Below are 27,909 nucleotides of genomic sequence, written 5' to 3' on the forward strand. Positions count from 1 at the left end.
TACAGATTGAAAAGAACTGAAGTTAGATGGCGGATTATTGCACAACTTACAAGTCAAAACAGTAAAAGCTCGACTTGCTTCTCTTTCCCTCACATCTTTATGCCTGAATTAAGCGTTACCTTGCTGTGTTGCTTACTACTTACCCAAGTAAGTGTATCGTTGTAAAAAGTTATAGGCTAACCTCGTGTCTTCACCAGAAGAGGCAGCGATGCCTAGTAGTTAGGGCGCCGGAATTGTGGTCCCGTTCTGACCACTTAAATTTGTTTCACGGTAGCCCCGTTTTCAAATCCAAGGCCATGCTTTGTAAATAGCCAACTGGTTTTGCCTTACACCAGTTGGGCTTTTTTAACATATGTTATGTTCAGTTTGTATATTTATTTCACTAATTTATAGTGTCCCCAATTAGTACAATAGTGCTAAATACTTCGACACTTAAATAAAGTCATTTATTTTATTTTTATTTCAACTTCCGTTTGTTTTAACTTAAGGACGGTACCTGCTAATTCAAAGTTATTTTTGCGCGGTTTATTACCATGTCGCAAAGAAGATTTTGAAGGGCGTGATGCTCAACGAGTTTGCCTATAAATTCTGAAGGTCTCTAAAGAGTCTCTTGACTGAGTCGAAACGCTGCGTCAGACTAGCCACGAACATTTCACAAGTATTTGACAATTTTTCAATTCTTTATTGTTATTGAAATTAAAAAAAAAAAAATTGGTGGTAATCATGCATTTTTCAGAGATAATTAATTCATAGCATTTCTAAAAAGCTTTCAAATACACAACAATGTATGGAATTTTTTCCAACTTGAAACTTAATTATCACTGAAAAATGCGTGGTTACCCTTAATTTTCTTTTTGAATTTTAATAACACTTGCTAATTGCCAAGATCTTCTTTTCCCGCATATTCATAAACCGCTAAAAATACCTTGGAATACTGTCCAAGAAACCAGGCCCCAGTTGTTCAAAGGGCGGATAATTTTATCCACTGGATAGTTCGCTATCCGACAGATAAAATGTGGGCAAGATTTTCACGATAGTCCTATAATTTGTGAATAGAGTAGAAGCATTTGTCAAATTTAAGAATGGGATTGGGTGGAAAACTTGCCAAAAGCATTGGTTGGAGTACATTTGCTCCGCTGGATTGTGGCTTATCCAGTGGATAAAGTTATCCGCTCTTTGAACAACTGGGGCCAGAGCCTCTCGAACTACCCCGAGATGCGCAGAACGTATGCGCAGTATCAAAAGGAAGCGCCGTCCTTTACTGAAGTCAAAATTTCAATTGTGTAAACGGCTTGGTATTAAAACTAAGAATACAATACAATACAGTACTTCATTTATACATGTGACACCAAGGAGCCCTTTAAGTGCTCGTTAAAACGTGTACGTGTGTACAAATGTAAAATAATAAAATTGTACAAATGTAAAAGAATAAAATTAATCAGTTAAACTTTCATTTAATACTGAATTGGAGTCCATGACAAGAAAGAACACGTTAATTAGTCAGTTTACCAAGTTTTGAGGTTCTGTTGTTAGATTGTAACCATGTAGAAGGCTTTCAAAAATCGGAAAATTTAGAGACTTTGTATGGATTTGGGGGACGCCATCTCAGAATTAGAGACATTTGTATGGAATTTGGGTGACCTTTGACAGGTCACAGCTTGGTTACTATGCAATGAAACATAACCAAACTTGGTAAAGTGACTAAATGTTTATGTGATATTTCTTCATATGACGCAATTTGAGCAACGTGAGTGAACTAGGGTCCAGTCCCTTTATGAACTTCGGAACGAGCAATAGGGTTAAAAATAACCAAATCCCCGATAAATGTTTTCTTTGCTATTGGCACAATCGTTTGGCTTTGCTGGGCGTTACGCAAAAAACAGACCGCAAAAGTACACGTTGTTAAGTTTGGAGCAACTTCAGCAGGAAAAGTTAGAAAAAAAATGACAGTGAATTCTTTGACTCGGCTTTAATTTTCCAAAACTTGAAACAGCTTGCTGCCCGACCACGTCAACCTATGCCGGTACTTTAGATCTTTTCAATAAACGCTTTTTTCCCCTTTTTGTGTAGAGCTCGACATGAAGGGATGAATGATACTCCGTGTTTTCACACGAGAGAGCTTTACTTCAGTTACCAACCGAAGATTTAGTAACCTAACTGCAGTTGTTTTTTATTTAATTGGAAGGGCCTCTAGTGATATCAGTTTTTTATATGTAAATACTGAAGGAGAAACCCTCTTTAAATAAAGGTATTTACCTAATTAATCGCAGCTATATGAAGCTGTACGTTGTTACACCTTGCTTTATACACCTGCTCAATCTTGCGGAATATCCCCTGATTTTAGAGAAGTATCAGGCGGCATTCTGCGCGATTTCGAAGGATAATTGGTTGTTATTCAATGAAACAACACCAAATATGGTCAAATGACTAATCTAAACGTTGTCTTTTATATGAAGTTGCAATTTATAAATTAGATAAAATTTGCAACTCGACTCAGTCTCCTGCTCAACCTCAAAGTGGCCTATAGATCTTAGGGGGGCCTCAAAGCAGCTCAAAGTGGCCTACATGGGGACATTGTGCCATATACATACATAGCAGTTGTTTGTGCAAACAGTTGACGAAAAACGGTGAGTGATCGAATTGTCTGTATAATAGAAAGAAAATTCCGCACTCGAAAATAAAATTCATATACCGTCGAACCTCCCCTTGCGACCACATCTCGTAAGTGACCACCTCTCTTGAGCTACCAGTTTTCCAAAATACAAAAATTTCCCAAATCACCATAGTTGGAACTTCTCGTTTGCGACAGCGACAACTTTTAGAGATGATAGTTTGCAATTTTCTTTTGTTTTTAACCTCTCGTAAGCGATCACTTGTCGCATACGCAACAAAAGTCCTCATATCTATCCACTGACAGCAGTTGGACAATTTACCTTTGTAACATGTACATTCTTGGATAGTTCAGGGGACATGAATATCGAATGTCACAATCAGAGGTAGCGGGTGCCCCATCACCTTGGACACTGAAATTCTTTGGCAATATAATTTTGGAAATACAAAATATTAACGGCAGACTGATCCCAACGGCGGAGGTGACGAGCTGGCCACTCAATCGCCGTTGGGATCAGTCTGCCGTTAATACTTTGTATTTGAGATAATTTGCTGATCCAGGTCTACAAGTGATCCGGCACCACTCATTGGTTTGTCGCTGTGGAATTGCAGATTTTATTGTAATTTTGGAAAGTTGATAAACGTTTTTGTGGCTACTAAACCTCTGGAGTCTCCTTATGCTAACGAGTTCAAAATTTAGACCCCTTGTGGTCTCACCCTTTCTCCCGTAAGCGACCATTTTGGGTGGTCGCTCAGGGGAGGTTTGACTGTTTTTTATATGCCCTCCATATACGGTACACTGTATGTCCCCATACACCACATACCCACCAACCTCTCAGCGTTATCCGCTGACTGTAGAGCCCGCGGAGGACCGGATCCAGTTGGATTGAATTCAGTATTTCAGTGTTCCGAGTATTGTATGTTTCAGCTAAATTAGGATGCTTTCTCGTGCTTTTAAGGAGCATCAGGTGAAACAAGCAGCTCACCGTGAAAATCAAGGTACCGTATTAAATTCTTATTATTTTTTAACCAAAGTAATTACCAAATAGCAAACTAATACAGGCAATCTCGACAGACTGGACAAACTGTTTATCGAACATATTTTGTTGTCGATCATAAAAAGTTGCCGATGACAAAAATCGAGTGTGTGAGCCAAGTAATCGATAATAAACGCGGTAGCTTAATTCCTGATGATTTATGGCCCATATGCTTCGTTCTTGGGGCCATAAATCAGCAGGAAAAAACTTGGTCCTATCCTACACTATGCACCCCGAACTCAATTAATAAGAAGTACTTATACCATGCCCCACAAATGTGGCAGGAGTATGGATCAGGGGAAAAAGAAAATATCACTAAATCAGCAAGATTTAGTGATTTTTCTTGTTGTTTGAAATAAAAGAATTATTCCCCTTGCACTTGTTGATACGAGATGATTATAGCCAACTTGGCACTGCCTTCCCCATTGGCTAATCATTGTATTGTAATGTAAGTAATTGTGTTGCATTAATTAATAATAATGAAAAAAAAAAATAATAATAATCATTTTGTATCCAACGGATACTTGTGGAATCATTGTTAACTACCCATTCTTTGAGACAGTTTTCGACAACTACATACATAAACGCCATCTTTAGTGTCTGGTGCAAAGTGCTAGTTACCAAAATTATGTCTTACAGTGTAGGACATAACTAAGAGTGTCTAATTTTATTTTTGTGAGAGGCAAGGCACAGGAGACAAATTGATACATCCAATCACTGAAGGGAGGTTGGGAAAGTCATAAAATTTTGTATAATTTGAGGGTCCTTATCCTGCATTTACTGATCCAAATAAAATATCTTTGGCTGGGGTAAGGTTCGGTTGGCCTTGCAAAACCAAAAAAAGATGGATTAGAGTCTCCACCTTAACATCGTAAAAGGTGCTAAAAAAGGTGTTATTTTTATTTGACGCATATTTTATTCAGGAAATCAATTCTTGCCAGTCTTCTGTGTAACAATTGGAATTGAAAAGCAATTAGTTTTGTTGTTTTGGCGCATCTGAAGGAAAGTCAGTAAGTTGGAGTAACAGCTTTTTAAATAAAATGTGGAAATATTTCGGAGTATTCCTTCACGTTGAGACACAAATTCAAGGCTTTCATGTGTACTTACACCTGTAGTTGCACTTGGCCAAAATTCTTAACAATCTTGCTCCCCCCCCCCCCCCCCCCGCCCCCCACCCCATTCACCCCTAGACCTAGTAGTTGATGTTTTAATGTCGGATACAAAATTTAGAGGTTAGATCTCATTTGTTAAGTTATTTATTTAGAACGTCTCAGACGAGAGGCTGCAGTGGCGTCTTCAAAACTAACATACAAAATGATGGATACTCTGAACACTGGGTAAGTTAACTATTTTTTGTGACAGCAAACTCATTTCCAGGGCTTCTCCTGGGGATAGGAAGAGGAGAGACTCTGGGAATAAGGTTATGCTAACAACACTCACATCAGCACTCCTTTCCTTTGTCTTTTTTGTTGGCTGGTGAATCAAATTTCTTGATTTTAAGACAGTTTCATTGTGATCATATTCCATACTAGATGCATTAATATAAAACGCAGACTCAGTCATCATGTTGTACAGTTTGGTTTCCTACTGCACCGTATGCACATAAAGTTTCAGAATATATTCTCTTTCTAAATTCAGTCTAGTTGCTTGTGATAGTTGGGAGTCAAAAGATTTTATTTGTCCTTTCTCCTTGCCAGTTATCTGTCAGTCATCTGTTTGAGTCTGACTGTCTTCACACTGTCAGCGGACTGTTGGCTGTCAGTTTACCAACAGATGGTCAACAAATTTGTGGGGAAGCTGGTTTTCAGTGTTACCCAGTATTGATATCATTGTGTGAAATGACTTAATTCACATAACTCGAAAATCTTTTCCACTTTGAGAAAAATTTGTCTTTTCACTCCAGAATACAAGTAAAATCAGGGACTTAAAAATATAGCTCAGAACAGACAGTGTACAAAGTTACAAAGCTTAATTACCACATTGTAATCAAGACATTTTATGACCTTTCTGTGGTTATAATACCCACTTTGACTAAAGTGACAACTTAATGATGGTAAACCACTGAACTTGTAATATGTTTGTGTTGCTTCTGTAGTGTAGAGCAAGCATATGTCAATCAGAGGAAATTAGAAACAGAAGCCAAACAATTACAGGCTCATGCAGGTGTGATTGCTTGTAAAAGCAAAGAACATTTCAAGAGAATGTTTACCAATAAAATATGTGAAAAGAAAGAAATGTTATACCTGTACCTAATTAAAGTGGCTATGTCCATGTTGTGGTACAGTCAAACCCCTATTAAGCAGCCACCCCCTAAAGAATCTATCCCACACAACTATATAAAGCAGCCAGTTATAAAAGTTCCCAAACTGTTGTTAGCATAATAGAGTAAAGAAAACCCCTGTTTAACTGCCACCTCTATTAAGCAGTGATCATTCCCCCTTGGCTACTGCGATGAGGGTTGTTCCTATTGTTTTTACTGCGATTAAGCAACCACCAAGCACTTCATATGGGTACGTACATAGTTTGACCTTGTTTTGAAAGAGCTGATGGCTGATAAGGGTCCGAAATAGGTGACAACTTTTAGAAACTTTCAAAAGCACCCTTATTGTTGTATTGATTGAATTCCATTGTCACTAGTGATTAATCTTTTGATTTTATGGCAATAAACCCTGTAAACCATGATCAACACATAAAATAATGATCTAATTTAAGGGCCACCGTACCATTCACACCGACAAAACATGTCTAATTAAACTAGGTTTCACAAAATGAAAATTGGTAACGGAAAGCTGAACCAATGGCTTTGACATAGGATTCAAATACACTTTAACTCATGCTTTCATTCGTACTAAATCTGTAGTCGACAAAAATCTGAAAGCAACTTTTATGAAGGAAACAATTTTAAACTGTGTTTAACTAAACAGCTTTTAAACGTGTTTATGTCTTGGTGTGAATGGGGCATTAGTTGTTGAAAAGCTGAGTTCCACAGCGACAGATGCGTTTGCAGGACATTTTTAAGTAAGGCTCTCTTCTTCAATTGTGGACATTATGCCTCTTGTCCCAAGCCTCCAATTGTGTTGGTACATGTATTCAAATAAAATGACGTTTCTACCATGTCTTCTGCTAATTTCTGACAAAACCCTGTTAAGTGGATGCTTGGCATTTCCTCAAGAGTGGCTGCTTGATAGGGGTTTGACTGTACTTAGGGTGATCCTGTACTTTGTTAATAAATTTACAACTGTAATTGTGAGTTCCAAACTTGAAAATGACAATGCAAAATTTCATTTATTGATGAAATCATGGTCACATAACAAACAAAGATAGTTTTGAACATTATCAATCTCACTTTCATGCAAATCATGTTTTTTCTCAAGGCCACAAAAACCAGCATTTCTAGCATCCAATTTGATCTGGAAACAGTGAAAAACTGAGCCAGTCTTTGGATAAACTGCTTCCACTGCCTGTTCCAAATTTTATGAAATTTGTAATTTATTTTCCTGTATTTTCTTCAGTGCGATTTTCTAAACAGACGGTACAATGGTTGCAGATGTTAGAAGCTTTCAACAAAGCTTTAAAGGTAAATATAACCTTCATAGGTATTCTGTGCAAAGCCAATACTTGATTGCATTTTTTTTTATTTTGAAATTGTCTGAAGTATGAAGGAAATCTTTTGATTCATATTTTAGGAACTTGGTGATGTGGAGAATTGGTCAAGGGTGATAGAGGCAGATATGACTGCTATAGCAAGTGCACTGGAATATGCTTATAAAGGTCTGCTTTGTAGTACTAGTGCAGGTGTGCTTACCATTTACATGGAAAACCCGGAAATTCCAGTTGGATAATCAAATGATACGCATCATTCCATTTGGAGTAGTTCTGAAATTATGGGCTTTTGGTCAAAGTGATGCATTTTTATTACTCCTTTTGGGATTTACAGCTGATGTCCATACATTTTGCATGTTATCCATCTTCTATTAAGACAAGCTAAATCATTTCATATTTATGCCAAAAATTTTCATCCGGGTGGTTTGTGTAAATGGTAAGCACCCCTGGATACAATAATTTAAGTAGTCTGTGCATAACCAACCTACAGTGCATTTTCAGTTGTTTTTTGGTTTTGTGTTTTTGCTTACAGCTGTAGATTTGCCTGTTTTTTCTTTCTCCAAGTGACATTAGTTTGTTCAAAAGGCGCCACGTTTAAACAAAAAACAACCTAAATTGCACTGTAGGACTGTTATGTCTTGAGCTTTGTATTTTAATTGTCCAACTTTTCCTTACTATTTAACTTACAAAAGAAGCGTCAAGACACAATGACAATTACTTTTAAAATTTCTCTCCTATATTTGGGAGGAGCAATCCAAACATCACTTGAGTATTAATCGATAATTAACATTTTTATAATAATTAGGCCATTTCCGAGTTGCTGTGAACCTCCCTGTGAAAGCGAGGCTAAGTGCAAAACTTTTCATATGAAAATTAGTTTTGTTTAAATATGAATGAAAACTAATTTTCATAACAAAAACTTTGCACTTAGCCTCCCTTCCATAATGAGGTTCAAAGCAACTCGGAAATGGTCTATTCATCTGAGACCTTTATTATACAAAGGCATGATTATCAGTAGGTAATTCACACTGGAATTGTTACTTATAATTTAGAAGGTCATATGTAGCTTTCAAACTTTGTGGTTTATTTTTAGATAGATTTGTCACGCAGTAGTTCATACAGCTGCTGTCTAACAGGAGTACAATAGCCAGGGGCACCCAAGAAAATACTCTGGGTTCCTAAATTTTTGGAGAAACACCCAACACTTCACATGTTGGGCTCCTAAAGTCTTGGCTTTTGGCCTTGTGGGCTCCTTGAAAATTTTGTTAGGTAACAGCCTTGGTCCCATTTTCAAATCCCAGGTTACGTTGTAAGGGATTTTCAAGGGAGGCTGACTGCCAGCTCTCATTTTGCGAGAGAAAAGGTAGGGTGTGGAGGGCCAAAACATTTTACATTCTGAAACGTTTTTCAACTCCCTTCCCAAACTCCACCCTTTGGAATGAAGATATGGATCCACTTCTGGAACTGAACAACCTCCTATCAAAAATCTGCAATTATAAAAACTTTTTTGTTTGATTTGTGGTTAAATAATATTTATACTACGTAGATTTATGGTCATAATGTAAACTTCTGGGCATGCCAGTAATCCTTTACTGAATATTTTTTCGCCATTCTTTCTTTTCAGGGGATGGTCCCAAAGGTTCCTAGCATTGTTAGTGCTGGGGCCACATACTGCATATCTGATGACAGAGATTATACAATAGACTGTTTTTCATTTTTATATAAGACATCAACAAGAATTAAGATAATGTAACATGTCTTTTCATATAGATCAATTATAATGTTAGCAGCGGTGTTGTGTATGTTTCAGTGGTGCATGAACTGCAATGGGCTAGGCATTGTATTTGGGTTGGTCTTTACAATCTTTACATTGATTTTCTTACATAAATTATAGACTACAAAACAGTTTTTTTTTTCCCTAAAAGTAATTCACAGAGAGAGACACAAATCGTCCAAAGCGTGGCTTCTCGCATACAAGCCTCGCTTTCAATTTCCTCACTTGCTCCAGACTTGGTTTGAAAACCGCTGTTTGTACAATGGACGAATGCCAAAAAAAAAAAAAAAAAATACGGACTGTTTTGCAGTCTATATAAATTATCGAGTGTCCAATTATGTAACGTTTGTTTATGCTTCTCGCCTCAGGTGTTACAGTGCGACGCGCCTTACCGTGACCACCCAACAAACTTTTTTTATAAGTTAACCAATCAGGATACGCGAATTTGATTAACGATCACGCCTCCTTGCAAAGTCCAGCAGGCAAGTGACGCAACAACGAATTATTGAAAACATGTCGTTTTGTATTTTATGACTAACTTGTAAAAAAAAAAACCAGTTTATTGGGTGGCCACGGTAAGGCGCGTCACACTGTTATCTTGTTTGCCATTTGTCCAGTGTTTTGAAAAATGATGGATAAAATTGTATCTCTGATGTTTAGGGTGAATGATACCTACAATCCACCACAATTGTTAAGTAACACTTTGACTTGTACGGAAAGTTAAAGTGTTTTTCGTAAAACTCATCTCAGTTCCTTCTCGGAAAAAACAGTGTGAAGTTCGATTTACCACTGTTTTGCAAAATATCTGCAAAAACAATTTGGTGACCCCATTTTTTTCGTTTTAGATTTCTCACCGCAATAACGTTTGCCAACTCGTCTGGAAATTTAAGGAATTTCCTTTTATTAGAAATACCAAATTTTTGTGTCTAAATATTAGACTATGGTCATTTTGGGGCTTTTGGAGGTAAAGAATTGGATATTTTATACTTTGTTGAAGTTTTCAGTAATTTTTTGTTAGGGGAGGGGTAGTTTTGAAACAGATACATGTAATATAGTGTAGTAATAAAATTTTATAAAATGAGCTGACCAAGTCATAATTATTGTCTTCAGAAAATAACTTCTGTTTTTGGCAAATGCTATGGAACTGTCATATTTTTTTCAAACATATGTAAATTACCTGGTTCGCTTCTCAACAACAAGAGGTTAGTGACGCCTTTTAATTTCAAACTTGGAGTAAACTTGACGAAATTTGAACAAAATGTTATTGCCGGAACGGCCCCAGAAATGAAAAATGGTACATTTGACGTCACTACTCCCTGGGGATCGCATTAAAATAGGTCTTCCTCTGTTCTAAAAACAAAACAAAACCAAAAAAAAAAAAAAAGATGTACGGTCATCGTCAATGCAAAAACACTTCTGTCCCTTTTGATGTTACATGATGAATCTGTAACAAGGAAACTTAGAAACATCCAAACAAAAACAAAAAAGAAATTTTAAAGAGTAAACTTTGCCCTTTGTTGGTTTGTTTTTATTTCTTGCCAACCAGTAGATGGATTGTTATTACAGATGCGATGGCGTCAGAACGCCTCGAAAGGAAAACATTCTGAACTTCCGGTTGGACTCTAGCCCACCCATCCGCATAGCATCCAAGAAACAATCGTGTTTTGTTGTTGTGGGTTACTTATAGCTTGTGGGATGTGATCGTGTGCGGCACTGATCCTGCTAAATCTCAAGCAAGTTGTAAATCATACGAAACCTTTAAACACGCAAGTTATGAAAACTCCAAGGCTTATGGCGAAGTGATTGAGTATTTCCGTACCAGGCAGAGATTTTGATCAGCGACTGAAAGAACGAAAACATTTCAGGTATGGACACATATATACACAGAAAAGGATAAAAGAAGGTAAACACAATTTCATCACGTGTGTTCGGTACAGAAAGTTTTAGAACCTTCGCTTTAATTTATCTCTGACGATGTGACTCCGCATAGTTCTCTGAGTTTTATGTAATAATAATTAGCATTTCAGTATTAACATGGTTTAGAATGCGGGCAGACGACCTCTTACACGAACGGAAATGTAGAAATTATCTTCGCTGGGCAAAGAGGCCGCTCACTTTGTTAAGATTAGAAAGATGGACATCCGAAAGAATAGTGTGTTTAGATCTAATGTTGTGCTTGCCAACTGTACGCGGGTGTTAGTTAAATTTGTTTGTTTACGGCAGCTGAAATGTTGATTTGAGTGACAGGGAAACTAAAGTGAAGGGGGGTTGATATTTGAGAGCATTTTACGTTTCAAAAACAGCTAAAAACGCTGATACGCCGATCAATACGAACCTTCCAAGCATTTGACTCATGAAAGTTTATCACTGAATGCTGATGAAATACTGGATTTAAGAACGTAAGTTTGAGGGAGCTTCTCGGCTTTTCGAACCGCGCGTAATAAAAAAAGGTCGATGCCGCGAGATATCGACATTGTACTAAAATAAAACCGTATACGTTCGCAAAAGTTCTGGCATTTCTTGAATGTCATGGTTCATAAACGAAGCGGCGCTGCAAAAATCCCCATGTGTTTTACATGGACAGCCTTTTTGTTTCTTTCTGAAACGTGACCGAAACACTGGCCGGTCAGTTTTATTTTTATGCCAGCAAGTTATAAGACTTGCCCGCCGTATCCCGCCGGTGTTGTGTACTCGCTTCTAATTGGTCCAAAAACAATTGGTTTGACAGCGCTTACGTTATCGCTCGCACATGCGCCGAACCGTGAAACTCTCCCTTTAACTGGGTAAACAGACGTTGTTTCGCGGTGCCAGCACTGGAACTCCACGCGAAAGTTAAAAAAAAAATAGAGAGTTTCTGAAAATTTAAGGCGGCTCTGATCCCTTCCCTATAAAGTCGGTTGTTTTAAAGTTTGCAAACAGTTGCGTTTTGACATGCTAATTACAATGAAATAGCAAACAATGGGAACGTTTTTTTAGTTATAATCACCTAAAGCTCTAAAATTAGGGCTGTCTTTAACACGTTAACCTGTTGCTATGGTAACCCATTAATTAAAAAAAAAAAGAGGACCATTATTAATTTACCAATATTTAGGCAATTGTTTCATATTATTACTGTATCCACTGATAAAGAGTGGTAGTAATGATCGATTTTTGATCAAATTACAACAGAAGTGCTTGAATACGTTGTGATCCACAGCTCAACGGCAACTCATTAAGGTCAACGTTTTTTCGAAGTGAGTAAAAATTTGACGTGTAAAGTTTACACATTTCACTGCGTAGTGAAACACACATGGAACAGCCTTTATTCTATCAGCGATGATATTTTCAAGGGAACTTTCTGGCATGATGATAGCCAAAAAGCTTAAGTGCAAGGTTTCAACAAGATTTCGATCTTTCTGATAAAACAGAAATTAGAGGGTCTCCATAGAGTTAATTAACCGTCTGCCGTAAAAAAAAAAATAGTTATTATTAGCCTTCAAACGGGTTCAAGGTCTTTCAAATATCGCTATTTCAACTGCTTATCCCGGACTTCTGGCTCTCAAAGAATCGTTTCAACTAATAAACCAGTTTCTATTTTCCCAACTATACTCACTTTTTGGTCTGTTCCACTTTTAACTTGGTTTTAAAGTGGAAACTACTGGAATTACTTCCGGTTTCAACATATTAATTATTTACTACATTGATAACGTGTCTAAGACCACAAAACAACCTCTGAAATACAATTGTTCTCCTTGATAACTGTCAATCGTCTGCAAAAGTCCTAAAATGTAACCGTCAACGGTCAAAATCGGTAAAATTTAACCGTCAACAGTCAAAGCTACCCCCCATTGCGATCCTTGCTTATGTCCAGGATTGAAAGCTGTCGCCAAATTTGCGGCTATATTTGCGATTTTTGTTATCAATATTTATTGCTGTTGAAAGCAAAATCCTGTTACTTTTGCTAAATTTTTAATAACAAAACTGACAAAAATAGCACAAAAATAAAAAAATTAGCAAAAGTAACAAGGATTTTGCTTTCAAGGGCAAATAAACATTTTTAACAAAATCGCCTATATAGCAAATTTTTGCGACAGCTTTCAATTCTGGACATGCTTCGATAGACGTTATTGGGATAGCACAGTTTAAAAAAAAACAGTTCATTCTCTTACTGGTATTAGCTCTTCACGTAGAGCATTACGGCAAGGGTACCTAATCCAAGAGTAGTATAAAAAATGCTATTCCAACAAAATTTCTCTCGCTCATGTTGCACATCTTTGAACTGTTCAACGAAGGCTTCCCACCCTCCCGATTTCTTTATCCATTCCGCTAAGGTTCCTTGGCTAAGATACTCTGAGAGCCATCCGGCGACATCTTCAACAATGTCAATCTCATGTTGACTGCAGAATACGGCAACTTGGGCTGCGAAGCAGTACAAAACTACAATGCGTCCCCAGTTTATTCCCGTACTGAAAATTTCATCCGCCACAGTTCTGAATGTAACTTCAGCCATGGAAGCCCTGATATCAAATTTATCGCATATCTGTTTCAGTAAAAGTTGGTGTTTCGTTTCTACTTCTCTGCCAATTCTGCGAAGCGTCGCTGCGGCCTTCGTGTTCGTTCGGTAAGCTTCCTTCCCGAGCTTGTTGTAGAAAATGTAGTCGCTCGCTAAATCGTAAGCGTATTTTTCCTCTTGGCTTTTCATCGTTCTGTTTGTTGAAGTGTTCGGAGTATGGCAGGCCATTTCAAAACAATTTAAATGAATGTTTTCGTCCACTTTACGCAGCCTCAGGGTGATCAGGAAGCACAATTCGCTAGACGAGTTTCAAACCCGAGTTTCGACTAACTGTCTAATAATGATGATGATTATAATAATAAAAATAATAATAATAATAATAATAATAATAATAATAATAATAATAATAATAATAATAATAATAATAATAATTAATAATAATTTATTACTTTTAAAGCGCGGGGATTTGTAAAAACACTAAAATAGAAAATGGTAATACTGATAGTATCAATTAAACTCTTAATATGTACAACTCTTGATGAATACTAATATTAAAATCTCTAATACTAAATACTTATATTAAGATCTCTACCAGTTCCAAGAAAATGATATATTTCGATGCTAACAAGCTGATATAAAGTTCGTACGTTTGACCACCACTGCTGTAAAGATTGCAGCCACAGAATCGTCATTTTCACGTTTTTGTTGCGTAAGAGCAACGTACTTACCGCGTAAGACTTGTTCACCGCTAGCGGCTGCGCACAGACGTCTCCTATTCCCTGGAAATTGGAGACGTCTGCTCGCAGGCTAGTTCACCGCCGACAAAAACATTTCGTGACTCATGGTTGTTTTCGATTTATAACTTCGGTAAAATAGTAGAAAAATACTTCAAAGGAGACTGGAAATTTAGCCAATTCATGCGAAGTTCAGGAACACAATAATTTTATTTTTTATGTAAACGCTCTCAGGCAATTGAACATGTACCCAAAGAAATGGTTCGTTTCCTTACTTTTGCGAAAATACATTTTTTTACCCTTCAGTGAGTATTTACTTAGATCAACAAATAGTCGTTTTGATACAAAACAATCCACCAACAAAGATTCATTTCAACAGGCCAAACTAACAAAACTATAGAGCGTTTTCATTCACGTGACTACTGGCCATATTGGTTAACTGAAACAAAAGAAACTATTTGCATAAATCCTAGAGGTTTGGTTTGGGACACTAACATGGCCGCCATTTCTTTGTTTTGGGACACCAACATGGCCGTTGTGACGTCATGTGAAAACAGGAAATTGAAGTTATTGAACAATGGGGATCTGAAACTTGACTGACTGGACTGGACCACTCGTATGTTCAATCAATCAATCAATCAATCAATCAATCAATCAATCAATCAATCAATCAAATACGTTGAACGTTTTTAGGTAGGTGCAAACACCGGAATCATTTGGAGAGAGCGATTTCACAAAACTTATGAAACAAATTTAAAAAATTTGTGAACACTCTAAAGTTAACGAAATAAAACAATTACCACTAATTATTTCCCCGGAGGGAGAAAAATTATCTCCACTTCAATTTAACATGTCGATGTTGAAACGGACGAACCTTATCGATTTTGTCTGCAAAAGGATTGTCAAAACTGTCAACACAAATCATCTTTTCGATAACAACACGAGATCTGTCGAAGAAGGGGATAAATATCTATCGCGCGCGGACAAGCCTAGGCAAGGCCTACCTTCCAAGGTTTTGGCGCTCACACGGGTCACGCGCTTCATTTGTGGCCTTTAAAAACTGACCCTATAATTTTTCTGAGGCTTGTTACTGGCTCGGGTTACGCGCTTAGTAGGCCTGAACTCGAATAAAAATTTGGAAAAATGACAACGGCGATTCGCGATCTGTTTCGTTCAAATAGCAGAAAAAAAAGCAACAACAACAACGCCGGCAATGAAAACGGTCGCCATTCTTCCAAACATTTCGGACACACGTCAAGAGAAGTGTAGCAAAACAGAGTTCACACTAGACTTTCTCAAAGTCGCTCGCTCGCTTCTCATTGAATGGACCTGGCTCTCGCTCGCTCGCTCGAGCTCTGACGATCGCGCTTCGCACTCTCTAAGCTCGACTTGTAAGCAAGTCTAAGTTCACACGAAACTGCGAGTTATTGATTTGACGTCACAAAGCGACTAGTCCCATTCCCCTAATGACTTTTTTTTACCACTGATTTTACGTCCTTTAACAGGGCACTGATAATCCAGGTTTTTTTTTTTTTATCAAATCAAACATTTTTTTTCGAAGAAATGCTAGAAATGGTGAGATAATTTATTTAATCGAAAAAAAATTGCGGGTCAAGTGCACTTAAAGAGATTCAATTTATGCTGCAAGTTCTTGGTTATGAACGAAAGGAAGCCTTCCTGAAAGCGCTTCTTACAAAATTTCAAAACAAGAAAAGCTCGAAGGCCCACTCAGCGCAACATCCGGGGCTTGTTACAACTGACCAATCACCTTCTGGTGTTGAGAAATACATAATAGGGTAAAACACATGAAGAATGGTTGGGGTTTTTTTTTGTGCAATTTCAAGTAAGCTACCATTCTTACTTTAAAGACACCAATATCCTAAACTACTCCATAAGGGCCAAACAGGGAAAAGTATTTATTACATGACATTGAAATTGCGTAGCCCCCATTCATACATCGGATATCATTATGTTCGCTTTTTATAGACAATGGTTTCAATGAGCAACAAAAATGATGCTACTACACCTGCTTTTTGAACTCTTATTTCGCACTACATGCAACAGAAATCACGTCCTGCTAGATAGATAGATAGTTTTATTGATGAAAAAACTTGACAGCCCAAAAGCTGAATTGCGTATTTACATAGATACAAAAACTAAATATGAGAGTATCAGAATAGATAAGAGACTAAAATAAGAAATGTATAATTAATTAAGATGTAAAATCGATCGAAAAATACTAAAAATCTACAAATATGCATTATCGATACATGCTGACCCAAATATGCCTCCCTCCCACCTTCCCCCGTACAACGTTACAAACCATTCCAAAAAACTATTAGAACAATATTGTAACGGAGGGGAGGGGATGAGAAGATAATTTTGGCGAACAACAGACGGTTTACGATCTGTAGCAACAGTTTCTGTCGATCATTGTTGGGTCGAACACAAGTAACAAAATAAATGAAAAACGTAATTCAGTTTTGTCTAGGCAAACTGACTGAACGTTTTCCTTTCAAATTGTTTCGTCGCAACTAAAGAGCGAATTTTATGCTTTGTTGATACAAGAAAATAATGAATACAATCATACTGAAATACAAATTAAACTGAACGTATGTTAAGATTCATAGCTGATTACTGCAGGGTTTTAACTTTTAATTTTAACTTTTAATTGGTTGGAAGGAAAAGTTCTGTAGTGGAGGCAAAACAAAACAGCAGGAGTCACCTTCCTTTTCGAATGAAAAGACGCTAAAAATTTCAGTTTGTTTTTTGAAATGTGAGCACCACTGAGAAATGATGATCACGTCGATCTCGACCAGCTTATAACTACAGCCTAGGTGTAAATTTTAAGGTAAGACTTGTTTCATCTGACGTTTTTAGGCTACTAACACGTCATTTTGGAATGAACTGTTTAGGAACTGTTTTACTTGTTAAGTTGAGTTCTATTCTACAAAATTTCACTTTTTTTCAAATTGTGAAGTGCGCAAATGCTGCGTGTCGCTTTCTCGTTTCAGCCGACAGTAAACAATTTAGGTGGAGTATTTCGACTGAAAATTAAATACTAAAACACGAGGCGACAGTCACCAATCAAATCGCTTTCCTCATTTGAACTGCGTCTCCTTTCAAGTTGCGCTTAACTACTCTGGATATACTTCCTAAAAACACTCGCTGAAAAAGCGCAATGTAATATTTAATGCATCTATATTTGCAATCAAGTTGTCTCCTGCGGCGCCTTTTAGTTTTACGTGCTTTAGTGTCATGGGGGTAGATGAGTTAGAGTTTTAAATTGTTGTTGCGAAATCCTATTGACAAGGGATGAAGGTGTTCAAAGATGGAATATGCACTGTAAATTTTTCGCGCGCATGAATACTACTTAATATCCAGTCTAACCTGAGTTAAGCGGTCACCCACTGGAACAAGGACCTTCTGAGATCTGACTACGAGAACTGCGGAGACTGAGTACGAGTTCGACTTTTCAAATCCGGTTTGCTTAGTTTGGATAACCGGTTGTCACATCAATCTTGTTTCTAGGGTCTCCTTGCCTGCTGGTAAACAACGGGAAGGAACGAGAGTTCTGGGAATGTGACTGATTTGAAATTTGAAATTCGTACTTGTAACTCAACCTCGTACACGAACTCTGATCTGGATGTCCCTAATAGGCCAACTTCATAATGGCGTTATTTGACAACTAACTACTAGAATTCATTTCGTTTTCATTTTCAAATTCAAATTCAAATTCAAATTTTATAATCCCAGTGGTGAGCAAAGAACAACAGCTCTAATTAGCATGAGAAAACAAAACAAAAAGAAGTAGTTGTAATCAAATGACGCCATAGTGAAAATGTTCGATTGCTCTAATACAGGTTGTACAGAATACACGTTAAACACAATAAAATCGTCATTTCAATTCATATTTGGTAACAAAGTGTACAGTTTATGCAGAAAAGCACTCACAAAATCACTTACTTGGTTAAGAACCGGCAACGATAAAGCCCGGAGGGGGGGGGGGGGGGTACTCCGTTATGTGACCTTAACGGGGACGTGCGGCCCGATAGGGTGTGGTTTTCAGGGTGTTCTGTCTTGAACGGAGTATCTATTTCATCACTCTCTGTCTAAACAGGGTATCGCTACATGACGTAATGGCTTAAACAGGATAAGCTTAGATGTCTGTTTATTGGGCTTTTGAAGAACGAATCGAAGCATATTTCAATGAAGTAAAAGTAATCTGCAAAGGACCGCCAATGGACGCTATTGTTATTCATTGTTATTTATTGATTACCAATGCATTAGAATACAGTAAGAAACTAGTGTATTCTTATTTCATTCTAGTCTTAAACAGGGTATGGTTTTGGGTTAAATGTCTTAGGTAGGGTCTGAAAATTTTGAATTCAGTCTTAAGCGGGATAGGGAAGTCAGAGAATTGTGTCTTAAACAGGGTCAGGGTTTGAACGCCCGGGCTGCACCTACCTACCCAAGCATTTGCTGAGTACCCCCCCCCCCCCCCGTCGGGCGATAAAGTGGTTTGGCAACGGAGAACATGGCATAATAATGGACCAATAAAACATTAACGCCAACAGTCAGTATTGCAGGTCGTTGCATATTCAATTACCTGACAGGTTATTCGTCACCATATATTTCAATGATTTCCTTTACCAAAGTGACTGTTTAAAACAGCTCAAGACAACAGATACAGCTGGTTGGGACTTAGTAAAGGGTGACCGCGACGGTTTAATAAAGGTAACCGCTTGGTAGATGTCAAAATTGCAGTCAAAATTAAGGGAAGTAATTTTTCGGACTTTCACAACTAACCGCTTAATAGAGGGTGACAGCTTGACTGCATTATCAATCGTTATTATTTTTTTGGGGTATAATTTTCAGAGGTAATTTCACCGCATCCAGCGGTGATTATTGGTAATATATATTCTTAAAAAGTGAAATATATGGCTAAAGGATTACAAACAGAAAACGTAAACACACTGCGATATTTTATGCATTTATTTTTGCAATCAAGTTGTCGTGCTTTGGTGTCGTCGATCGAGCCGGTAGCTGAATTGAAATTTTTAATTATTGTCTCGAATTCACGTTGACAAGGGATCAAGGTGGAGTATATTTAATACAGGTTGCACAGAATACACGTCTAAACACAATAAAGTAGTAAATTTACGGACTTTGACCACTGACCGCTTAACAGAGGGTGACAGCTTGATACGGCGCCGCTTAATACAGGGTATAATTTTCAGAGGTGATTTCACCGCCGCGCGTTCAGCGGTGATTATGGGATTTCAACTAGTGACATGGCGCGTAGTTTTTGGAGAAAACTTTTACACACTGGAATATTTAACACTAAGATGAAGTTAAATGACCAACAGAACTTTTGGATCTAAAGTATTGGAAAGATATTTTGGAAGACAGTAAAATCTTGTGGGAATCCTTGTGACAATCTGCCACTCCCGTAACACATGCTAGACGATTTTTACAAACTCTTTCAGCAATAACCGCACAAAGGTACCTGACAATGTTATTCCTAGTATTCCGAGTATGCCTGTGTCATTCACTGAATAATACATCATTCTCAATGTTATTCCTGTTGCATTGTTTCTCTTGTGGATCCGATTTCCAAATGATCAGTACAGCGAATACAATCTCTCCAGAAGAATCATTTACAAACGTTTGGGTGTACTAACGTGTACAACGTTGTTGTTATTCCACTTACACGTTGTTAGGGCTAACATCTTGTCTACAACGGTATAAGTCAACGTGTCTGTAATGACTGTAATGTGCATTATCCGAGCTTTTTAGTGGGAAGAATGGTGAAGCTGGACCATTTTAGTGAGGGATGTGCACAGCCTATCGCTGGCCGGATTTACAAACTGGTTATCCTTGATAGCTTACGCGCAGATTACGCTGTTCGAAGAGCATCATTAGAAAATTAATCGTCTTTGATGTTCTTTTTATATCCTCTTAAATAACGATTTATATTGCGAAATTATTTATTTTTCAAGTGAGTTTTTGATTGTAGAATTTTCCGTTTGATTTCGCCGTCGAAAAAATTTCGCTTTGATTTAAGGTGCGTGATTTTTGATTTTCAAAAATTTTGAAAAGTGAGTTCGTAAGTTTCATGGTTTGTCCGTTTAATTTCTCAATGGAAACTTTGCGTGATTTTTGTTACTCAAGTGAGTTCTTGATTTCCAAAATGTGTCCGCTTGATTTCTTATGTAAAACGTAGAATTTCCCAAATGGAATTCACAAATGGCCGGTATTTTGATTTCCAACTAGAAATGAAAACAGAGGGTCATTCGTTCAATTCTATTACGAAAAGAGGAATTAGCATTTTTGTCACCGTGAAAACACAAGATCAACTAGGAAAATACACAAGGTACTGGTTCCTGTTAGTGACTGTCTCGTAAATTTTACGTGAGCATGGAAGTAAATTTAAATTTATCCGTCCGTGGTATAAAGAATGTATAGGCTGTCCATATTTTGAGCCGCTTATGTTAGTGTTCCAAAAATCATTTTCTTTTTTCTATCCATTCTTAAAACCTCTTCAAATTTCACTCAAATTCAAGTGTACCCCGCCTTAACCCTTTACCCAAGCCATTAATACATCGCTTCTTATTTTACTTGCGTATGTAAATTCGTTTGTGTTATATAACCGACAAACAATTGACTATGCCTTATTCATCTGTAAAACAAGCAAGAGTAAGTTTCCGCTGAAAACATTCAAAAAACATGTTTCAGATAAGTAACACTGATCCTTAGCGTCAGTAGCTTGTGAGCAGAGTTCCCCAACCTCGTTCCCAGGGTACCTGGGAACGAGGTTGCAGACTAGAGTAGAGTTCATGGTATGGGTCTATTCCCCAGAGCGTCGCCGTGATGTTTATTTTTTCAGGCTCAATGTATTTTTTACAGTCGACTCCTGTTAACTCGAACCTTCAAGGGAAATTGCAAAAGATTCGAGTTCTCGGGAGTTCGAGTTATCGAGGGTAAAATTATATAGAAAATGGCCTGAAGGGAAAGGAAAATTGGTTCGAGTTAGCACGACGTTGGAGTTAGCGAGGGTTCGAATTATCGGGAGTTGACGGTATATCGAATTCTCTCAGTTCGGTCTTCCTACAGAACTCCGCTCGCAGGTCAGATCGTGTCAGTCATGAACAGTGAACAGTGTGGTTTGAATAGTCTTGAATGTGTCCTGTGCGACTGTAAATCACGTTCGTCCCGAAATTTTTGTTTCTGAAGCCCTTCTCTTCCGCAGCACACGTGTGACAAAATCCCTAGCGCGAGATTTGAACTGACAAGCTCCTAGGTTAAGGAGAAATAATTTTTGATCATCACTTAATTAATCTTGGATTTATAATCAGTTGTTCGTTTTCAAACACAGCAATCTACCCCTCGAGACGGATAAAAGCAAATATTATTGATAGGCCTTTATACCAAATTTTTGCCCTTGTAATGAATGTCTTCAAATACTCAAGTACAAAACGTGAAATTAAGTTGTAAATTTCAACTTTTGGAGTTTGACGAATTAAATGTAGACAATTCTTTTCCACCGAGGTCTAAGAAATGCTTTCTTTAACAGTATACTTCGTGTGGTCCCCCATTCATCTCAGCACTTTAACTTTCACTGTAGAGTTAAGCCTTTTGTTATTGACTAAGCGTGTTTGTTCAGATGAAGAAATGTTGTCCTTTTTGTTTTCTTCGTTAAGATTTAGACCAAGACGAATGTAAACAAAAACACACAAAAAAACCCAAAGAAGTCGTCCGACGTTTATACGTTTAAACTGTTCAAGCTGAGGTCTGAAAAAGTAATTCAAGTTTTTTTGTACAGAAAACTTGAACTAGAGTGAAGTTACATTGACGTGATCAGTCATCCCGTGGAATGCACAATTTTAAGAAGCCTATTATGCATGACAGCCTAAAAACAACTTACTTACATGAGTTTATTTTCCAACAAAACAATATGGAGTGCGAGTCACCAAAGGGGACCGAGAACCGGGCAAAGACTGTTATTAATTCAGTTAATAATGAATAAAAAGAAACTTCAATGGGAAGAGATATGAAACTTAACAAGTAAAACAAGATACCAAGAATAATTTTTTATCCGTGCAATGATACCAGCACTAAAACAGATATAAGATGATTTAAACCTTCATTCACGGTTTAAATTTGCATATCAATGGTTTTCTATTGAAAAAGTCATAATGTGATGGCCTGTAAATAAGAACACCTATTGAAACCTTCAAATTGGTGTATATCCATTAACGAAACTAGTGAAAGTAAACAGATAGTGTAGAAAAAAGGGCCAAGCGACCTAATATTCATGCAATGCAAACACAAGCTTTTAATGATTCGGAGTGTCGTTTCTTGCAGCTGGCAGAAAACACGTAATGGTGAAACTGGGATAATTTGGCAATGTTATGCCGACCAAGCCAGACTTTCAACAAAACTCTTTCATTATTCAAGACGGGTAGTTTGTGCGGCTCTCATAATTTTGGGTGCTAGAGCGTGGTTAGTCTCAGAGATTTACACTACACTGTCCGAAAGAACACTGACCTTGGGAATCGAGTATCAGCACAGCACGTGATACATACAAACACGGTAAACAAATTGGATTTTTCTTGCTTTGCATGGCTTTGTTTTACTGCAGCGTGGTGGAGAAGCCGATTCACATGTAGGTTTGTCATTGGTTCTCTACTTTCTATATTTTCCCTAGCGCAAGCGGTCACTTTCCTCAGAGGAAGTCGAAGAGAATGTTTTCATGCTTAAAGATTTTTGTTAGCGGATATGAATGGTAATTTTACGTGTTGTTCTACTTAGAACTTTGCATATTTCAAACAGAAACTGACTTAAAATATTTTCTTTTAGTGATCTAAGGCCGGGAATGCAGAAATGTTAATTTCGAAGGTTTGAAAACCATTTACGTGAGAAAGCAAAAGACTTTCTACTTTGTCAAAAAGTGGAATGGTTAAAATTAAATAATATCATTAGACGCGAAGCTCAGTAAACTCATAAAATATGAATGCGCTAATTAGTCTCTTACAAGAACAAAAATGTTATTTTTTTCTTTATCTTGTATTACTAGCAGTCTTAAGATTATTGTTTTCAGACGGACTTCGCATTTCGCAAATGACTCGAATTCGCGAGAGAGCCTCGGATAGAAAAGAAATACTAGGACAGAGAAAACGCTTTGCTTATGACTTTCAGATTTTCGAGCAAGGTGAAGAGGCAAGTTAATTAATTTACCTGCTTAACTCATAGAGAAAATGTACGGAAAAATCAAACCAGGTTCGATTTTTTTCTTTATTTTGCACTACGCGCGAAAATTGACGGCCGCTAAAAGGTGGATTTCCACTGTCGCGTAATTTAACATGCGTACGGACGCAAATTTAGCTGGGTTTACGTAAACAAAATAAGGAACTATGTATGAACGGCTTGCGTAAACGGAAAGAGCAAGTCAGTTCGCATCGCCTATTATTCAGTTTAATTTATGCCCGTACACACGTAAAATTACGTGACAGTGGAATTGAATAAAGTTGTTTTAGTTTTTTTGGCTTTCTGTATTTTGTTGGTAAAGATAAAGAGCAACAATAACCTTGCGCTCTTTAGAAGGAGCAGAAAGAGAAGCCTGCGAACAGCAGACGTCCCTACCTCTACAGTTGTTGGCACAAGTTGTGACGACCGGAAATACGTCTGCTGTTCGCAGGCTACAGAAAGAGTAAATATTATTACATTTTGTAACCAAGGCACTGTAAGTATCTTGTTGCGTGCATAACGTTACGTCACCATACAAGTAATTATTATTTGTTATAAGAGGAAATCGTAAAGCTTTTTAGGAAAAATTTTATTTGAAAGATTGGCGAACTGAAGGCAAAGCAAAGCACTATAAAGATTCACATATTATTTGTGTTCACCTCCGGGTTTTGCAACATCGACAACCGAAGAAGCACAAACCAAACTATCGAACTTTGTGGATAAGCCAGACATACAAATGTCGCACCTAATTAGAAGATAACTGATCCGGTCCTATGACTAGACTTCGCCGCAAAAGGCGCAAAGGCAGTAAAGCTGTCAATCAACTGGGCGTGGTTAAGCAGCTGTGACGTCATAGGAAACAGTCATAAAATGGGCGATTTGTCGTTCCAAAGTAAACTCCCTAAGGTGAATCTGATTTTTGTAGTCATTATGTTGGAGTTTTGGGACAATTGACCATCTGAGCTTTCTTGATATTAAGCTGTAGTAGCTGTATTTCTCACTAGCCTTGTGAAAACACTGTTCGATCATCATGCGGTTTGCGTTGGTGGCAGTTGATTCAGTAAACCTCAAAGCCGGCTGACGGTTTGCTTACAAGGTTGGTTTTTGCATTATCTCATGTTTCTGTGGTTTGAATATTTAAAAAAGGACTTGAAACGAAAACGAATAACTTGGAAAGCAAATTTTTAATCAAGAGCCTAATTAAAGTGGGTAGTTGGTTTTCAACCAGCATAAATTGAACTTTTTGCTTCTCTTTTTACAAATATAATTAATGTTGTTTTGAAGAATCTATTATTCTTTCCACCAGACTATTTTCCTCAATTTGTCATTGTCACATATACTATTCTGTTTGACGCCAACGCGGTCACATTCAAACGAACGCTCGAAATTTCAGCTCTCCAGGAAGTATGATACTGTCTTTGTTAAGAGGTTTCCCAATGGGTAGTTATGTATTTTAGCCAGCGCCAAATGAATCTCTTTTATTCCAGCCTTGAAATTAAATTACACGGAAAACGGGCGAATTTCATGCAAAAATTGAAAACATGGTAATATTACCTTCCTGTCAAAAGTGTCATTTGTAAACAAATTACAGAAATAACGCTTAATAAAACCTTTTAGTGTCCTCCGTGTGAAATTGTCAAAATTCAATTTCTTTACCGACAAGTCGTTACATCAGCAAACATTACAGAATCCGTATGAAAATAAAACAATTCGCAGATTTAGGGAGCTTTCTCTTCGGTATAAGGAATTGGATTTGAAAACAAAAGACCCATCAGGAACCGTTGTTGAGAATCAAGAGAGCTTAAAAGGAAATGCAGAAATTGATATCAGTGATTTCCTTTCTTGGCGAACAAGCAATTAGAAGCCGGAGCTTATCTTTCGTCGAAATCATTTTCGATCTCCTGGCACAACACGTTTTTCAGTATAGCTGCATTATCAATCTAAATGGAAATCAATTTCGCATTTGTAAATTTTATAATATTGGTGGCCATGTTAATGCGTAATGTACGTTGGCGAGCATTTCAATGCCGGCGGACATGCGAGAAATATCACTCCACGGATGATGCTGAGTTCTCGTCGTTTTATATATGACGAATTATTATGAAGGACTTAAGTTTGACTTTTTCACCTGACAAATGAGTTTAAACTGAAGTGAAAGAAACAGAAAAAGGTTTCATATGCCTTCCCCTCGCTTCTCTTAACTTCCCTGTCTGTCCTTCGGGAAAATGAAAATCCGTGAGTATCTTCTTTCTTAGATTTGAATTTCATCTTCCTTTCACCATTAACGAGGCCGTTTGTTGAGAGTTTGTGATAACAAGTTTCAACTGAAAGCAGATGTTAGAGACAACTAATCTATGGCGACCAAACCAAGTTATTTATTTGTTGGGCGATAAACAAACCCTTCATATTGTCGCGATCGACTGTCAGTTGAATCAAAATAATTCATAATCCTTAACTCCCGAACACTCCAATCAGGGCATGTCATTTGCCGTCGTATTGACGCCGTTCTTAAATTTTAATCAACATTTTTACTTTAATCGTGTAATTTGGGCTTATCCTCGAAAAGGAAAATGATAATTTGAATGATGTCGTAATTACATTTAAACTCATATCTTAAGACTGAAAAAAGTGCTATTCAAAGACCTTTGGTGTTAAGATTGCTTATACAGTGAAACGTAAACGGCTTCTGATAATCTCGGTAGCGCACCTTTTTTTACAAGAATAATCAGTGAAATCTAATTATCAGTGAAAGCTTTGGCCTTAATGACTTTGCTTCTAACTGATGTTGCATTTATTTGAAAGAACTTGATGAGTACTAATTCTTGTCTCTGTTTTCTTCTTTTCGCAGTCACATCGTACATAAGAGCTTGATCTTACAAACTGCCATTCAGTTACAGCAACAGACAGTAAAGCATCACGTTAATCAAATGCAAAGACATGGACAACTTGTTTAAAAACACAACAATCGAGAAGAACTTGACTAATAACTCAAGCGAATTCTTCGCCACAAAAGCCAGCAGTCCTCTGTCGATAGTCGTAGCGTTGACTATCGGTAACGTCGTTTCCATATTCTTGGGCACTCTGGGGAACTGCCTGGTCATAATATCGGTAATTATCAACCGGGGTATGCGTTCAACAACTAATTTCTTCATAGCATCGCTGGCTGCCGCCGATCTTATTGTCACGTCCACCTGTATGCCGCTATTTTACGTGTACAATGTGCTGATGTGGCCTGTTTGGCCGTTTGGAAGAGCGGGTTGTCGAATTCTGTCCTATTTGGTGCATATGTCAGTAATGGCCTCGGCGCTAAGCTTGTTATCTATATCGTATGATCGTTTCCTCTCCGTATTTTTCCCAATGAAACGATTAATCACCATGCTTAGAGCTAAAAAGATCGTGGCGTTTATTTGGTTTGTGTCGCCATTACTTCTTCTACCTTCACTGTTTCATCACGATACTATCAACTCGAAGACTAAAGACGGCAAGAAGGCAGTGATGTGCGTGGAATCGTGGGACACTACACGTGAATTGCATTCATACCAAATGTACCGCGTCTCTTGTTACTTTCTTTTCTTGCTGCAGATATCAGTTGTCTATTTTTTAATTGGATACCGTTTGTACACACGTCAACATCCAGGAGAACAAACGTCGCAAAGCAGGGCTAAAGATTTACTGAACAAGCGAAAAATAATTAAAATGCTATTTCTCGTGGTTGCCTTATTTACACTATGCTGGTTGCCGTACATTATCAACAAACTTTTGAGCATTTTCCCTCCGAGGCAGGATTACGTTCCGCCAGATTTGTTTGTTTTTGTTGGAAATTTTCTGGGGCTGTTAAACAGCGTGGCGAATCCTCTAGTTTACGCAGTTCTTAACAAGAATTTCAGAACAGCATTCAAAAACGCCTTGCGATGTAACTGTAATTATGAAGTCGAGGAAAGGCGTAGAACAGTGAGTGTAGTCAGCAAACAAACGAAACGCAGGCAATCGGAAAGCCTGACTGCTGATCGACGCAGAACGAGTTCGCTTTCAGGAAGTGAAAATGCCGTTTTCAGCATGGCTGGCAGAGTAGTGGGGAATGGGGAACGGCCAAGATGTTTGTCATTTTCGAGCATTGGACAAGAAACGACTGTCGAAATGTCGGAGTTGTCGCAAAGAAATCAGGAAAATCGCCGAGTATGCTTCGAAAACGATTTGTTCACCTGTAAAAAAAACGAGACCCAGGAATCAGCGAACTTGGAAAATGGGATCCAAAATTTGAATCAAGAGGTGGTATACGTTTCTAATGGTACAGCACCAAGACGAAGATGCGATAACTACTTGCCTCCCATTGACGAGAAATCATACACTAATGCAAGCTTTGAGAAAGAAAGTGAAGACATCGGTAACTGATGAAAATCATCACCATAG

The 27,909-nt window shown here is 37.7% G+C and overlaps 3 protein-coding genes across 4 annotated transcripts; 2 read left to right on the plus strand and 1 right to left on the minus strand.

Moving 5' to 3' along the window:
* Positions 1-3,464: 3,464 nt before the first annotated feature.
* Positions 3,465-10,105, plus strand: LOC146488677 (biogenesis of lysosome-related organelles complex 1 subunit 1-like). The gene is made up of 6 exons (XM_085119282.1): positions 3,465-3,609; positions 4,912-4,984; positions 5,743-5,810; positions 7,160-7,224; positions 7,334-7,418; positions 8,875-10,105. The coding sequence occupies exons 1-6, from the start codon at positions 3,549-3,551 to the stop codon at positions 8,895-8,897; spliced, it is 375 nt and encodes a 124-aa protein (XP_084975408.1). The 5' UTR covers positions 3,465-3,548; the 3' UTR covers positions 8,898-10,105.
* A 642-nt stretch (positions 10,106-10,747) lies between these two features.
* Positions 10,748-27,909, plus strand: LOC146488678 (QRFP-like peptide receptor). 2 transcript variants are annotated; one of them, XM_085119200.1, is made up of 2 exons: positions 10,748-10,889; positions 26,348-27,909. In XM_085119200.1, exon 2 carries the CDS (start codon positions 26,437-26,439, stop codon positions 27,889-27,891), a length of 1,455 nt encoding a protein of 484 aa, XP_084975326.1. In that variant the 5' UTR covers positions 10,748-10,889; positions 26,348-26,436; the 3' UTR covers positions 27,892-27,909. The 2 variants fall into 2 exon arrangements, with proteins under 2 accessions (XP_084975326.1, XP_084975328.1); XM_085119202.1 differs by lacking the exon at positions 10,748-10,889 and adding an exon at positions 24,427-24,595.
* On the minus strand, positions 13,115-13,764 carry LOC146488679 (bcl-2-related protein A1-like). Its single transcript, XM_085116869.1, has one exon. It carries the CDS (start codon positions 13,742-13,744, stop codon positions 13,178-13,180), a length of 567 nt encoding a protein of 188 aa, XP_084972995.1. The 5' UTR covers positions 13,745-13,764; the 3' UTR covers positions 13,115-13,177.

The sequence above is a fragment of the Pavona decussata genome, unplaced genomic scaffold (assembly GCF_977016875.1).
Source record: "Pavona decussata unplaced genomic scaffold, jaPavDecu1.1 SCAFFOLD_9, whole genome shotgun sequence".
NCBI lineage: Eukaryota > Metazoa > Cnidaria > Anthozoa > Scleractinia > Agariciidae > Pavona > Pavona decussata.